General features: G+C 38.3%; 1 protein-coding gene across 5 annotated transcripts in view; it reads left to right on the forward strand.

Moving 5' to 3' along the window:
• MKL1 (megakaryoblastic leukemia (translocation) 1) overlaps positions 1 to 16,024 on the forward strand; it is a 149,054-nt gene that overhangs the window by 52,200 nt on the left and 80,830 nt on the right. Inside the window, exon 1 of one of the 5 annotated variants that reach the window (XM_014464147.2) lies at positions 2,646 to 2,727. The exons of the other annotated variants lie outside the window; for them this stretch is intronic. Within the exon in view, the coding sequence (XP_014319633.1) occupies positions 2,682 to 2,727 (46 nt within the window). The 5' untranslated portion in view covers positions 2,646 to 2,681. Of the gene's footprint in view, positions 1 to 2,645; positions 2,728 to 16,024 lie in introns of those variants that run through there. 5 annotated transcript variants of the gene reach the window in all.

Consider the following 16,024-nt stretch of genomic DNA (forward strand, 5'->3'; position numbering starts at 1 on the left):
TGAAATATTGTGGCTTTCCCAACACTCTTAAACAGCAAAGGGAGAAGTTTTGGTAGGAGGGAAATAGCCCTCTGCCCTTCCAACCATCTTCTGTGCAGTAATCTTACAATATTCTCTCTATATAAAAGGCTAATATGCAAAGTGTCCCCTCGGGAGTTCAACCGGGAGAATGGGAGTTCAATCACTTGCTATGACATATGCTGACCACCAGGGGCGGCACAGAACATGGCGGGTGACCAGCGGTGGAGGCAGGGCACTGAGGGAGCTAGGGAAGGAGGAGGCAGGGAGGTGGGGGGAACTGCGTGGTGGCAGTGTGCGGGAAGGGGAACCTGATCGGCCTTGATCACTGGCCAGGCCTAGGGACCCTACCCATGCACAAGTTTCGTGTGCCAGGCCTCTAGTTTGTATATATTTTCATGTAAGTACAGAGCTGTGAGAACTTGTTTCATTTGAAAAACCCTCATACAGCAGATTTTACAGCCCACATAGGGACAAAGGAATGACTCAACCTTTTAGGGATGTTTTTCCTTTAGTTCCTAACCTCTGACCAGACTATCCATGTAGTATGAGAGTTGAAATTTACCCATTTTTCATAAGACAATTTTTTAGCTTGTTAGCCAGAAGGGGCCAGAGGGAATGATTCTGTCTTTCCAGAGCAGCATTTAGCCCACACTGGCTGCCACTCTGTTGCCTGTTGAGTCATTCCCACAGTTCTATATAGAGCTTTTCTTTTAAACATGATGTTCTTGGAGTGAGAAAGAAAGGAAGTTTTTTCTCTCCGCCATAGAATCTCCATTGCTTTTCTTTTCTAATAACAAAATATTGCCTTCAGTCATTCTGAAAGTTTTCTCTTTTAAAGTGTCTTGGTACTTTGATTTATCATTTGTTTGACTATGTGAGCATTTAGGCATTCACTGGGCTGAGTTTGCAGCAGTAGGCTCTCAAAATACAGGCTGATACTTTACCAGAAAGATTGAGGAATTCTAGGTAAACATACTAAACATGGATTTCTATACACAGTTTTAAAATTTATCTGAGAGAGAGAGAGAGAGAGAGAGAGAGAGAGAGAGAGAAAGAGAATATGAATAAAAACATCAGTTTGTTTTTCCACTTATTTATGCATTCATTGGTTGGTTGTTGTATTTGCCCTGACTGGGAATCAAACCTTCAATGTTGGCATATTGGGACTACGCTCTAACCAACTGAACTCCCCGGCCAGGGCCTAAACGTGGATTTCTAGTTTTGAGCTAATTAAAACTTAATTAAATATGGTAAAAGCAGCTGACTATTCTTATTGAATATCTATTAGTAAAGAGTATTATGAAGGGAATGAATGAGCTTTTAATTTTGGATAACTGAAAATTGCTATAATTTAAAAGGATTTCAGTTTGTTTGTATTTTTGCAATGGAAGGTAAAGTCCATGTTCGTTCTTATTCAGAAGATCCTGCTTTGTGCTAGTACAGCGGTTCTCAACCTGTGGGTCGCGACCCCTTTGGCGGTGGAACGACCCTTTCACAGGGGCCGCCTAAGACCATCCTGCATATCAGATATTTACATTACGATTCATAACAGTAGCAACATTACAGTTATGAAGTAGCAACGAAAATAATTTTATGGTTGGGTCACAACATGAGGAACTGTATTTAAAGGGCCAGAAGGTTGAGAACCACTGTGCTAGTAGAAAAAGAATTGAAGCTTCTTTATCAGGAAAAGGAAATTCTTATGTATTGAAACTGCCTTCTTATGTGTTCCATATATACAGCAAGATCACAAAGTATTTTAGAAAAGTCAAATAATATCAGTAAGCTGTTTAGTCACAGATCACATTTCTCACATAGGAACAAGTCAGAGGCTCTTCTGGGGGATTGGCAGATCTGAAAGACAGATTACAGCTTTGGAATGCATTCAGATGACTTAAAAAAATTTAAACTTTATTGTTGAAAGTATTACTTATGTCCCCTCAGATGACTTTTTGAAACAGATATTTTAATTGGAGTGGGGGTGGAGAAATAGTTGAACTTCTGTAGTTAAATATTCAAGTTCCTTAGCTGTTATCTATAAATATCACAGATGAAAAAGCCATTGGAACCATTTTTCAGAAAACGAACTTGCCATACATGAATATTTATATGTATGTATATGTTTCTGTGTACCTAATCCTCATCCTCACCTCCTATCAGTGGTCAGTAATTGGGCTGTCTCTTTCACAAGACTGAGGGATTCTGTTTAATCTGTGGCTCTAAATTGCATAGAAGCAGAGTCTCTTATACTAAGATTTTGAATAAAACCTCAACTTCCCTTTTTAAAAAGAGAGAGGGGAAAAAGCAGTTAGTTGGTTTTCTGAAGATCTCTTTCTGTATTTCTCTCTCCTCCCCCCAGAGACAAATAGCAAGGGGAGGAGCTCATTCACTGTTCTAACCACACTTCATATGTCTTAACTTGAGAGCTTTCTTGGTTTCCTGTCGGCAGTAATTCAACTCTGTGTCATCTTAACTTGCCTGAAGGGTGGACAAACTGGTAACTGCACTGAGAAGGGGAGTTCTCACAGTCTGCTTTGAGCATAAGGCATGAGATTGAATTTATGAAAGCTTCGGTAGCTTCTGAAAACAACATCTTTCTTCTGCGACTTTGAATTTTTTCATTATATTTGTGGACTGTTGTTTTTTGAGAAGAATTTGTCATGACTCTACTGGAACCTGAGATGTTAATGATGGCTGTGCAGTCTGGTAATTTCCCATATTTCCTGCAAATCCTATTTGCCATAGGTTTCTTAAAAGAGGTTGGGAATATTTGTGCTAGGATTGGATGGAGATGGGGAGGAAGATGGGGTTAAGATTAATGTTCCAGTAAATGTATGTGTTTTCAGATTTTTATTGCAAAAACAAATTAATTATTTTTCTAATTGCAAATTCTGATTATTCAGACATAGCTTTGAAATAGATGTTTACTGACCTTAAAACTGTTCAGTGAGAAGACTTATGTGGGGAAAAAATAACTATTTTCCTTTAATCAATTATTTTATCATCTGTGGCACTGCTTTTAATGTAAGATAATTAACTTGTTTTATAAATTATTGTCTTTAGGCAATAATCTATACTCTATTTTTATGTCTTTATGTGAATGCATATTTAAAATTTTTTTCCTAGCTGTTCTTTTTCTCTTGTGGTATAACCTTTCTATTTCGTCTTTTGGGAAATGCTCGTGATAACACATAGGATTGGGACTCTTAAGTTTTGGAGATAGGAAAGTTTGAGCAAGGAGACAGAAAACAAAGAATTTTTGAAATTCTCTAAAAACAGTCTTCCCAACTCAAAAGTATCTTAAAACATTTTAAATTCCAGTTTGTTTTTAATGGTTTGTTTTACTTTTAGTGTTTTTAAACTTGTAAGTTAGATATCTAAAAATAGGGAATGTTCTTTTGTTATTTTTAGACTTCTGCTAAAATGTAGTCTAGTGTTTTCCTGTTTTATAGCATATCTTGATAGATTCGTACAAGTGGCATTTGAGGATCTCTTCCCATCCACTGGCCTTCACTCAAAGGAGAATGAGACTCCTTGGTTCTGGAAGATACTGTCTCTGGCAGAATTGGTCTCACTGTTTTCCTTGGGGAGTGTTTAGATAATATGTTGAAAGACACAGATATCCATCTGAAGATAGGATCAGATGCTGTCTGGTTAAGCTTATGGACAGGTAAGGGGCAAAGAGAAAAGATACTGCTATTGTTCTTTTTTTTCTTTTCTTTTCTGGTTTTTACAAAGAAGACTATGATGAGTCATTTAATTGAGTTTTTCTGTTTATAATATGCTATGTGTTCCAGGTTGCCTTTCCTTTCCCTCCCCCAAATCTGTTGAGCTCTATGTTCTAAACAAGATAATGTGCTTATCTGAATGTTTCCCATCTGTCTTTGATGAAATAGCTCCCAGTAACACTGACTGAATTATTTTTTCCTCTCTGTATTCTAGTTCTCTGCTGTCTGCGGGCAAGTGCATGGTTCATCTTAGGGAGTAGATGTTAGCATTTGAACTCTCTCTCCCTTCTTTGATCATCTTTTACTTACAGATCACCTCAGTCTAGTCACTTTTCTTAATTAACGTTAAAAGATTGTTTGCTTTCTTCTAAGGCAGTGGTTCTCAACCTTGGCTGCACATTAGAATCACCTGGGAATCTTTTTTAAATCCTGATTTCTGGGCCTCATCCTCCGGAAATTCTGTTTCTTTGTTGTAATGTTGTGCCTCACCCCACACAAAGAAACAGAATTTCCGGAGGATGAGGCCAGAAATCAGGATTTTAAAAAGATTCCCAGGTGATTCTAATGTGCAGCCAAGGTTGAGAACCACTGTTCTAAGGGGTCTCACTCTTCCCAGCTGGATAAGGGAAAGGGATTTACTTATTTTCTTGTCTTGCCTAAGAGCTCTTTTTCCTATGACATATGTTGGGCAGAGCTAGCCACCCATCTGTTGGACCAACTAACTACTTCATAAAACTTTCAAAGGATAATAGTATGTAAGACAAGTATAGATGAAATTGACAGGGGTGTTGGAAACATGTAGAATGAAAGTCTGCAGAGAACAGTATGTATGTGGACCTCTTTCTTTTGCCTGTGTGTAAAAGTAGAGAAATGGTATAGGAAGGAGTAATAGGAAACCTATTTCTATAATAGTTGTGATTCCTAAATGTTCAAAAATTTTAATAATGTGTTGGTTTTGTGAAATTGTTACTGTTTTCTTCTGAAGCTCTACCCTTCAGAAGAAGTTATGAAATATAATAGTAATCTGACAGTTATATTTATGATGGAAAGTGAAAAAGCATCTGTTATGAAGCCTTAATAAACTAAAAACCAACTTTTTTTTTAAAGTCAATATTTAGACTGTGTGAGCCATAGGTTTTCTAGCAGTAAAATATTTGGGACCTCCATTAATATATGCTTTTGAGGTGAAACTACTGTTTAATAAGATTTTAAAGTAATTAAACCTCTTTAAGACAAAATTCAAGATGCAAAAGTTTTACCCTACATTAAACTTTAGAATACTGAATATTATATAGCAAAGTTCCAGGGTACATTGTGTACACACTGACAGTTTTCATTTAGTATTTGGAGCTTGGGGATTTTGGTGAGGCATATTTGCACGTAAAGACTTTCATCTTGCTTACTGGTGGTGGTCTCTTACTGATCTTTTGAGATCCAGTTCAGATACTGCCTTTCTATGAAACCTCACTCAATAGAGTCAGCCCTTCCTCCTATTTGTTCCCTAGTACCACCTTCACAATGTAGACTAATTATCATTTTTTACCTGCCTCCCTAATTAAATTATTGACTTCTCAAAGGCAATATGTTAATCTATATACTGGCTCCTGACATTGGCACACATAGACCCTCAGAAAAAAAATTTTTTTAAATGAATAAAAATAGTTTGGCATACTTCCCCTACTAGGCATAAGCCTTTTAAATCAGGAATTTATTGAAGTGTTTTGGGATCTGTTTTTGCATTAAGAAATAAATCCATTTCTAACCACCATCCTGTACTTTGCCAATCCTTGTCCAAAGCAGGCGCTGTTGAAAGCAGGACTTTCAAAATTGAGATTCTTCCACATCTCTGGATGTGCAGTGTGTCCTGTCTGTCTTCCTATGAAGACAGGGCACACTGCTAAATCTAAGTGTTCTGATCAAGCCACAGTTATAGGATTAAAGCATTTATTACCATTCTGGAAACCTATCTAGATCCTTGTGATTAGAAAACTGATGATCTTAGATAGATATTTGGGATTTCTGAAACTAACACTAAGGAAATATTGGAACACAGTACTATGTCTCATGTATTTTAGAACAGAGAAATCCTGGGGTTCAGCTCTTCTCAGCTAATATGTAAGGCTTTGACCAGGCAGGCCTTGTCCCAGCATTTCGCCAGTGCAGTCTTATTAATTTACTAGAAGCCCAGTACACGACATTTGTGCACTGGGGGGAGGGGTCCCTCAGCCTGAACTGCGCCCTCTCACAATCCAGGACCCCCGAGGGGTCCTTAACGCTGTTGCATAGGTGGGAGAGGCTCCTGCCACCGCCGCTGTGCTCACCAGCCCTGAGCCCGGCTTCTGGCTAAGCGACACTCTGCCTGTGGGAGCGCACTGACCACCAGGAGGCAGCTCCTGCATTGAGCTGCCTCAGAGGTGGGAGAGGCTCCCGCCACCGCTGCTGCACTCACCAGCTGTGAGCCCGGCTTCTGGCTGAGCGGTGCTCCCCCTGTGGGAGCGCACTGACCACCAGGAGGCAGCTCCTGCATTGAGCGTCTGCCCCCTGGTGATCAGTATGCGTCATAGTGACCAGTCGGTCCGCCATTCGGTCAATTTGCATATTAGCCCTTTATTATATAGGATAACTCTAGTAGTGAGACAGAGTTGCCTTGTAGAGAAAAGTATTGAAGCAGTGCCCTAGGTATGCTTTCGTCTCTGACATACACCTGATCTTGATGAGGCGCAGGCAGGGAGTCATTTTGTTTTTTCTGTCTCTTTTGTGCACAAATATGCACACATCCAACTACTCTCATGCACTGCACCCAGATACACACACTACCCACACCCTACCCTCCAACCCCATGCTTATCTATATATAGGATATCTCTGGAAGGACCCTAAGAAGCTAGAAACAGTGACTACCTCATGGGATTGGAATAGAAGAGAATTTTTGTCCCACAAATCAATTGAGTTTTAAGTTTATTATGATTATGGAACACCCTGTAAATGTGAAAGAGTAGAGTCCAACAATATACACAGTGCATGAACCCATGGACACATTATACAACCTAAGAAAGAGAGTATAATATACACTGAAATCTCTAAGTGCCCTCTTTGATTTATCCCTTAGAAACAGTTTTGTTTGCTTTTAAAAAATTTTTTTATCTTTATTGTTGAAAGTATTACATATGTCCCCCTTTTTTCCTATTGACCACCTCTACCCTGACCCCCCTTCCCCAGACCTTCACCACACTATTGTCTGTGTCCATAGGTTATACATATATGCATATAAGTTCTTTGGTTAATTCCCCCCTCCCCCCTCCCCCCGTTTTGGTTGAGCATTGACCCATGAACTAGGAGGTCATGGTTCGATTCTCAGTCGGGGCACAATCCCCAGTGTGGGTGTGCAGGAGGTGGCTGATCAGTCATTCTCGCTTATCTTTGATGTTTCTCTCTCTCTCTCTCTCTCTCTCTCTCTCTCTCCCTCTCCCTCTCCCTCTCCCTCTCACTCTCCCTCCCTCTCCCCCCTCCCCCCCATCTCTGAAATCTTATATAACATATTAAAAAAAACATACAAACAGTGCCTGGGTGTCCACTTCCTGCCCCTAAGAACTGGAGTCAGATGCTACAGGCCCCATCGTTCTATGGTGGACTTCCATCTTGCCCTGCATTCTCTGGCCTGGGTGATGATCTCATACCTTGATGATGATCTCAGAAGACAGGTAGGCAGACAGACAGCTGTTGTCATCAGTGTTCTGGATTACATCTTATTCCCCTTTCTCTGACTCATTGATTTATCTGGGATCCCCTTAAGAGTTAGGACCCAGATCAAAGGAATCTGAATTCATCTGTCTGTCTCTATCTTTTTTTCCTCCTTCTTGTTTCCTTTTGGATAAGGCAAACTGTCAAGACCATGAACCACAGTTTTAGCTTTATTAAAACAGTGCCAAATTAAATAAAGATGAGTCTCCTAGTCTTGTGGGGTTTTTTTTTTTTTTTGAGCTTCATTTTTATGATTACCACATGCATTATTTTTTAAAGGATTTTCTGTATAATAACAAGGGAAAAATACTAAAAAACCCCACTCTGCCATCAACAACAAAAACCAGTTTTCTCTGTGTTGCTCTCAACAAACTAAAGGGCAGTTTCAGGCTGAGCTCACCGTGTCAGGGGTCTTGGGCATCCTTCATCTCATGGCAGTCACTACTGACGTATGTTCATTTAAAATGAAAATCAGATCATATCCCTTCTCGCTCAGAACCTGCCAGTGGTTCTCATTCACAGAAAAAGCTCAATTCCCTATAGTGCCTACAGGGTTCTACATGATCTGCCTCTACTCCTATAACTCTGCCTGCATCTCCTCCCTTCCTTGTTTATTCTACCCCAGCCTAGTGGCCTCTTTGCTGTCCCCTGTACCCCTTAGGGAATGCTTCTGTTTCAGGGCTGTGTACTTGCTGTTTCTTTTACTTGGAGCACTTTTTGCTGGTAGCCTCATGGCTTGCTCCCTCACCTTCTTCAGATCTTTGTTCAAATGTCACTTTCTCAGGCCTTCTCTGACCCACCCTATTTTTTAAAATCCTGCTTTTATTTTTCTTCATGCTAGTTACCTGACAGAATATGTGATTGATTTATTTGTTTGTTTATTGATTACTGCTCTCTTCCGACTAGAATATAAATACATCAAAGTAGGGGGTTTTTCTCTCGTTTTCTGCTGTTTCCAGTGCCTGTAAGGGTACCTGGCACATAATATGTGCTTAATAGTAATTCTTGAATAAATTATTTACCAAAAAATGTGGAATATGTTTTAGGCAAGTATGTTCCTGAGACCATGCAGTTCAACATTGTATCACATGCATTGCACTAACTAGTGTAGTGGTTCTCAAAGTGTGGTCTGGGGACCCCTCTGGGTGTCCTTTTCAGTGGGTGCAAGATTAAAACTTCATATATTTATAATAAGATTTTATTTGTCTTTTTTCCAATTGTTCTCTTATGAGTGTACAATGTATTTTTCTAGAGGTACATGATGTTCCATATCCCAACAAATTGAATACAGTATCATGTGAAAATACAGCTGTCTTTTAGTAAATTATACACGAAAGAGATTAGCAAAAATGATAAAACAGTGGCACTCTTTTCCCTGTTGTCTTTTCATTTTGGAAAATAATAGTATTTTTCATAAAAATATGTTAACATGTAGTGGGTTTATTGCTAGTTTTAAAAGAAGAGTAAATCTTTTAAATGTTTTTCATTTTTATTTTTAATTTCCTACATGAAAAGCATTGATATGTATAACCCACATAAACAAGTGTGTTATACCTTAGCTTTTTGAAGTTCTCAATAACTATAAGAGGGTAAAGGATTCCTGACATTAAAAAGTTTGAGAAGAGTCGTGATAGTGTTTAAGAGCATGGACTTTGGAGTCCAGGTTTCTTAGCTCTGCCATTAATTAGCTGTGTGACCTTGGGTAAATTACTTAACCTCTCTGTACCTGTTATTTCAGCTGTAAAACAGTAATAATAATAATAATAATAATAATAATAGTAATAGTAATAGTAGTAATGCCAACTCAGGAAGTTGTTCAGTGAGTTAATACATGTAAAATGCTTGTAACAGTTCCTGGCACATAGTAAGTGCTTTATGGTGTTTTTGTTGTGGTGGTGGTGGTGTTTTTTTGGTGTTTTTCTTTTGTTTTTAGGATTTTGAATACAATTAGATGCAGATAGTTGTGCTTTTAAAAAAAATCTTCCTGGATATTCTTACAACTTGCCACAACTCTTGATATTTGGCAACTCATAACAATTAAAAAAATATTTATAACCATGAAATACTTCTGGGAATTTGTTCCAAGGAAATTATAAAAAGTATATAAGATTTTATATATATGTACATATGTGTCTGTATGTATGTGTATATATGCATTATTATTTATAAATAATAAAAACAAACATAGAAACAACCTAAATTTTAACAAGGAGATTAAGTAACTTGTGGTACATTCAGATACTTGGATACTAATATTATTTAAAGATGTAGGAAAATGTTTACCATTTATCTATATAATCCTAAAATAATGACTGTAAGGATATACTGTACACTAGAATATTAACAGCCACCTCTGGGTAAGTGGGGTTTCTAGGGGATTTTTTTCTTTGTTTGAGTTTTGCTGCATCTTTATGATTTTCTGTCATAAACATTCATTTCTGTTGTATTCAAATGAAACCCATATTAAATAGGAGAAAGAGAGAAAGAGAGCGCACGCACACGTGTGTGCATGTGTGTGTGTCTGTGTGTGTGTTGTAGGTATGGATAAAAGAGAGAGAAAATGGCTGAAAACATAGTATCTTGGATTAGGAGCTAGAACTGTTAGTTTGGGACCTCTGCAATCAAAGCACTCCACTGACCAAACAATGCGTGATAAAGAGGCACTTCATCCCATTAAGCTGTTCCTTCTAACAGTCTAGTTTGTATAAATCCCTTTTTCATTTTTTCCCTTTGTTTCTATTTTGTAAGATTTATTGAAATTTATCTTTGCAGTGTTTGTATTAGGCCATGTTCTTGGCAGAGCTGTAGATCCTTCCTATGCACACTAACTTACTCTCAATTTGCTGAACCTTTCAGATGTTTTTATAAAGTAAAAACACACCAAGTTATTTTTTTGTTTCTGATGGATTAGAATAATTTGAGATCTCTTAGGCATAAAATAGTGATGTTAGTATAAATTTTTAAAAATTATTTGAAAGTAAATTTCTGTAATATATTTTGTTCTTTGACCTGAGGATAGGTTGAAAATCCTTGTAACAACCCATCTACTCTTTATCAGAAAGCCATAACTCATATTGCCTCATCTTTGCTTTATAAACAACCTGACTGTGTTGCTCAGTGGTAGAACATCAGCCTGAGCGCCGAAGCGTCATTGGTTTGATTCCTGGTCAAGGTCACATACCTGGATTGCAGGTTCCTTTCGTTCCCCGGCCCTGGTCAGGGCATGAGTGGGAGGCTACCAATTGATGTGTCTCTCACATTGCTATTTCTCTTTTTCTCCCCCTAGCCCCTTTCCCTTCTTTCTCCCCTCCTTCTACTCGCTCTAAAAATCAATGCAAAAAATATTAACAACAAAAAAGCTAAATTGACCTTGACTTTCTAAGCTGTTATGTTTAGTGTGTTCTCTCGAGAATCAGTGAGGTTATATTCCTCAAATCAGTGCCATAAAGCTAATTTATAAAATATTTGGCTGTATAGAGTATTAGAAACTTGAAGTATTAATATTAATTAGGCTCTCCAAACAGATACTCTGACCTCAGTATTCTATCACCTTGCTACTTACTCATAGTGTGTTTCAAGGACCAGCAGCATCTGTATCACTTGGGAGCACTGTCTCAGGCTCCACCTTAGGCGTGCAGTCAGAATCTTCACTTTAACAAGATCCTCAGGTACATATTAAAGCTGAGAAGTATTGTTCCAACAGATATTTTATTGACCTTTTTTTTGTTGTTGCGGTGTACAGGTGAAATGAAGATGATATATTGATGTATTTCCTGAGTAGTGAGCACTGTTCAAAATGATAAAAATCAGAACTACAATGGTTGGAAAGATTATATGATGTCTAATTACTATGGAAACATTGGATAAAATAGGAAACAAAAAAAAGGAAATTTGCTCTTAGTACAGTATTCACCATGTGACAAATGTTCGCAATTTTGACATCTTTTTGGGGTAATTTTTCTTGACTTTTGGAAGAAAGAATAGGCTTCTTCTTGGCATTCTAGAATGTTTAATTGGAAAGGGATCGTAAGAAATGACCTGATGTAAAACCTTCATTTTACAGATGAACAAACTGGGGACTAAGAATGTTAAGTGACTTACCTAAGATCACATAGCTTGGACTACCCATGTCCTGATTTTCAAAGTACTGCTCTTTGTACCTCCAAGGTTACCCCTCTGTGTTGCTAAAGGCCACAATGTTAGTTGCTTTTGTTGATATTGGTTGAATTCATACAGAATGTGTGAGATTAATATAGATACACCTCACAACATCTTGGTAAAATGTGGGGGCTTACTTTTCTTCTTTCCTTTCTGTGTGAATTCATGTAATAGCTTCAGAAAAAGACATTTACTTGTTGTCTAGAAGTTAGGCTGCTGCTTCTCTGAACCATTGGAGCTTGCTGTTCAGGCCTATGCTCTCTAAGGTGGGAATAGCAGTGGTTTTGAGTATTTAGAAGTAGTGTTTTTTTCTTTTCTTTCTTTAAATAAAAGTTGATACATCAGGAAAGGAAACCTTTTCAACAAAGAATGCTGAAAGAACTGGCTGCCTATGTCCCCCCAAACTCCAAGAACAAACAAACAAAACAAAAATTCATTGATCCTTACTTCATACCATACATAAAAATTACCTTGAAATGGTTCACAGACCTAAATGCAAAATCTAAAGGACACAAAGAGCATGAACTATAAAAGAAAAATTATTAAATTGGACTTTATGAAGTTTAAACACATCGTTTCCTCTTTGTACATTGCTGAAAATAAAAAGATAAGTCATAGATTGGGGGAAAATATTCACATGTATCTGACAAAGGGGTTGTATCTATAATACATAAGAAACTCTTAAAACTAAAAAATAGGAAAAGACTTGATCAGACACTTCAAAAAAATATACAATGGCCAATAAGCACATGAAAAGATGCTCCAAAATCATTGGACATTAGGGAAATTTAAATTACAACCATGAGATACCACAACATATCCACTAGAATAATTAAAATTAAAAAGACTGACAATACAACAAAAATAAGACTGACAATACCTAGTGTTGGCAAAAATATGGAGCAATGGGAATTCATACACGGCTGGTTGAATGTAAAACAGTATAATCATTTTGAAAAACAATTTGTTATTTCTTAAAAAGTTAAACATATTCAATAAATGGTGTTGGGGAAATTGGACATATACATGCAAAAAAATGAAACTAGACCACCAACTTATACCATACACAAAAGTAAACTCAAAATGGATAAAGGACTTACTAAATGTAAGATGGGAAAAATCATAAAAATCTTGGAAGAATCCAAAGGCAGCAAAATATCAGACATATGTCGTAGCAATATATTTACTGATACAGCTCCTAGGACAATGGAAACTAAGGAGAAAATAAACAAATGGGACTACATCAAAATAAAAAGCTTCTGCATAGCAAAAGAAACCATCAACAAAACAACAAGAAAGCCCACTGCATGGGAGAACATACTTACCAATGTTATCACCGACAGGGTTTAATCTCCAACATTTACAGGGAACTTGTACAACTTAAAAAAAGGAAGATAAACAATCCAATCAAAAAATCGGCAAAGGACCTAAATAAATACTTTTCGAAAGAGGACATACAGAATGCCAAGAGACATATTGAAAACATGCTCATAGTCACTAATCATCCGAGAGATGCAAATCAAAATGACAATGAGGTACCACCTCACACCTGTCAGAATGGCTATCATCAACATATCAACAAACAACAAGTACTGTCGAGGTTCAGCCACTGTGGAAAACAGTATGGAGTTTCCTCAAAAAATTAAAGATGGAACTCCCGTTTGAACCAATAATCCCACTTCCAGGAATATATCCCAAGAAATCAGAAACACCAGTCAGGAAGGATATCTGCACCTCTATGTTCATGGCAGCACAGTTTACAATAGCTAAGATTTGGAAACAGCCTAAGTGCCCATCAGCAGATGAGTGAATTAAAAAACGGTAGTACATCTACACAATGAAATACTACATTGCAGTAAAAAAGAAGGAACTCTTACCATTTGCAACAGCATGGATGGACCTGGAGAGCATTATGCTAAGTGAAATAAGCCAGTCAGAGAAAGATAAATATCACATGATCCCAGTCATTTGTGGAATATAATGAATAATATAAACAGATGAACAAAAATAGAGCCAGAGTCATAGAAGCATCGAACAGACCATCCAACCTAAGAAGGAAGGCAGGGGAGGGGAAAGGGTAAGAGATTAACCAAAGGACTTGTATGCATGCATATGAGCATAACCAGTGGACACAGACATGGTTGAGGGCATGTTCTGGGGGGTGGGAATGGCTGGGGAGATGTCAGTGGTGGGTGGGGGAGTGAGAGACTTTAAACAATAAAGAATTTAAATTAAAAAAAAAGAAAAGAAAAAAAGTTAAACATATTTCCCATATGAGTCTAGCAATTCTCTTCCTAGGTCTTTACCTAAGAGAAATGGAAACATAGATTCACATTTGTACATGAAGCTTCATAGGGGAGCTTTATTTTTAATGACCCCAAACTATCAACAGGTGAATTGATAAATTGTGGTACAACCATAAAGCGGAAACTTACTAGCAATAAAAATGAACAAAATACTGATTCATTTTAAAAAAAGGATGAATTTCAACAACATTATGCTGAATGTAAGAAGCCAGACTCAATTGAGTGCACATTGAATGTGCATTTATATAATGTTCTTAGGAATGCTATTCAGCAATTAAGAAATTTTAAAAAGGATCCTACTATCCTATATAATAAAAGGCCAGGACCATAAGAGTAACGACCAGACGACCAGTCGCCATGAGGTGCATTGACCACCTTTTGGTCCCTCCCCCCCCATCCCGCAGGCTCTGATCGCAGCATGGTGAATGGGGAACCACCGCGAAGGGGGGGGGGTGTGGCGGTGGGGCAAGACTATTGAGTGGCAGTGAGCATCTAGCAGCGGTGAGCATCGCAGGGTGGCAGGTGAGCATTGTGGAGCGTCCTGGGGTGGGGAGCTTCGCGGAGTGTTGTGGGGAGGTGGTGGCAAGTGTCATGGAGCGTTGTGGAGTAGTTGCGGGGCAGGGAGCATCGAGCATCGCAGGGCAGTGGTGGGGAGCCCCGGGGACAGCAGCAGAAAGTGTCGCGGAGCGTTGCAGGGTGGTGGAGGCGAGTATTGCGGAGCTTCGTGGGGTGGCGAGTGTCACAGGACTTCGTGGAGCGTCAGACATGGCCCTGATCGCAGGCTAGGCCTAGGGACCCTATTTGTGTACAATTTCGTGCACTGGGCCTCTAGTTGATACATAAAATACCCTGGGCGAGTTTCCAGAGAATTATGCTGAGTGAAAAAGCCAGTCCCAAAAGGTTACATACTATATGATTCATTCATACACCATTATAACATCATTAAAATGACAAAGTTATAGATATGGAGAACAGATTGATGATTGTCAGGGGCTAGGGCAGATGTGACTATAAAAGATCAACATGGGGGATCCTTGTAGTGTTGGAAATGTTCTGTGTCTTGACTATCAATATCCATAATGTCCTGGTTATGGTAGGTGTATATATTTGTCAAAACACATTGAACTGCCCTAACCGGTTTGGCTCAGTGGATAGAGTGTCGGCCTGCGGACTCAAGGGTCCCAGGTTCGATTCCGGTCAAGGGCATGTACCTTGGCTGCGGGCACATCCCCAGTGGGGGGCGTGCAGGAGGCAGCTGATTGATGTTTCTCGCTCATCGATGTTTCTAACTCTCTATCCCTCTCTCTTCCTCTCTGTAAAAAATCAATAAAATATATTTTTAAAAAAAACCCACATTGAACTTATGCTTTAAATGGGCAAAGTTTATTATATCAAAATTAAACTTCAATAAAATTGATTTTAAAATTTATAAAAATTATTTCTAACTCTTGTAAGCTTAAAGGGACCTTTAGGTTAAAACTGTCTTTTTTAAATTTTTTTTATTGATTAAATTATTACATATGTGTCCTTATCCCCACGTTACCCCTTATTCCCCCACTAATGCCCTCACCCCCCTGTTGTCTGTGTCCATTAGTTAGGCCTATATGCTTGCATATAAGTCCTTTGGTTGATCTCTCCCCCTTACCCCCACCCTCCCCTACCTTCCCTCTGAGGTTTGACGGTCTGATCAATGCTTCTCTGTCTCTGGATCTGTTTTTGTTCATCAGTTAAAACTGTCTTTTATTAATATAGACTAACAGCTGTTATAAATATTAACTTAGGGATTCTGACTTATATTGCTAATTTCTATCTCCTTTTTCCATCTAGTCACTTTACAAAGTGAAATTAGATTAATCAGTTTTAGTCAGACTGTGCTCTTATGCTTTTGAACTGCATAATTCTGTTGCTGTGCTTTTTCAAAATCTGTGAGTGGGTGTAATTCTAAATATTTTTAAACTTGCGGAACATTCTATTGGCTTTTGCTTTTTTTCCTTTTATGTACAACAGAATAATGTCTCATTGGGTATTAAAAATCAGGCTGATTGCCCTTCACCTCCACTGTGGAGTACCT

This window comes from Myotis lucifugus, unplaced genomic scaffold, assembly GCF_000147115.1.
Source record: "Myotis lucifugus unplaced genomic scaffold, Myoluc2.0 scaffold_239, whole genome shotgun sequence".
Classification (NCBI taxonomy): Eukaryota; Metazoa; Chordata; class Mammalia; order Chiroptera; family Vespertilionidae; genus Myotis; species Myotis lucifugus.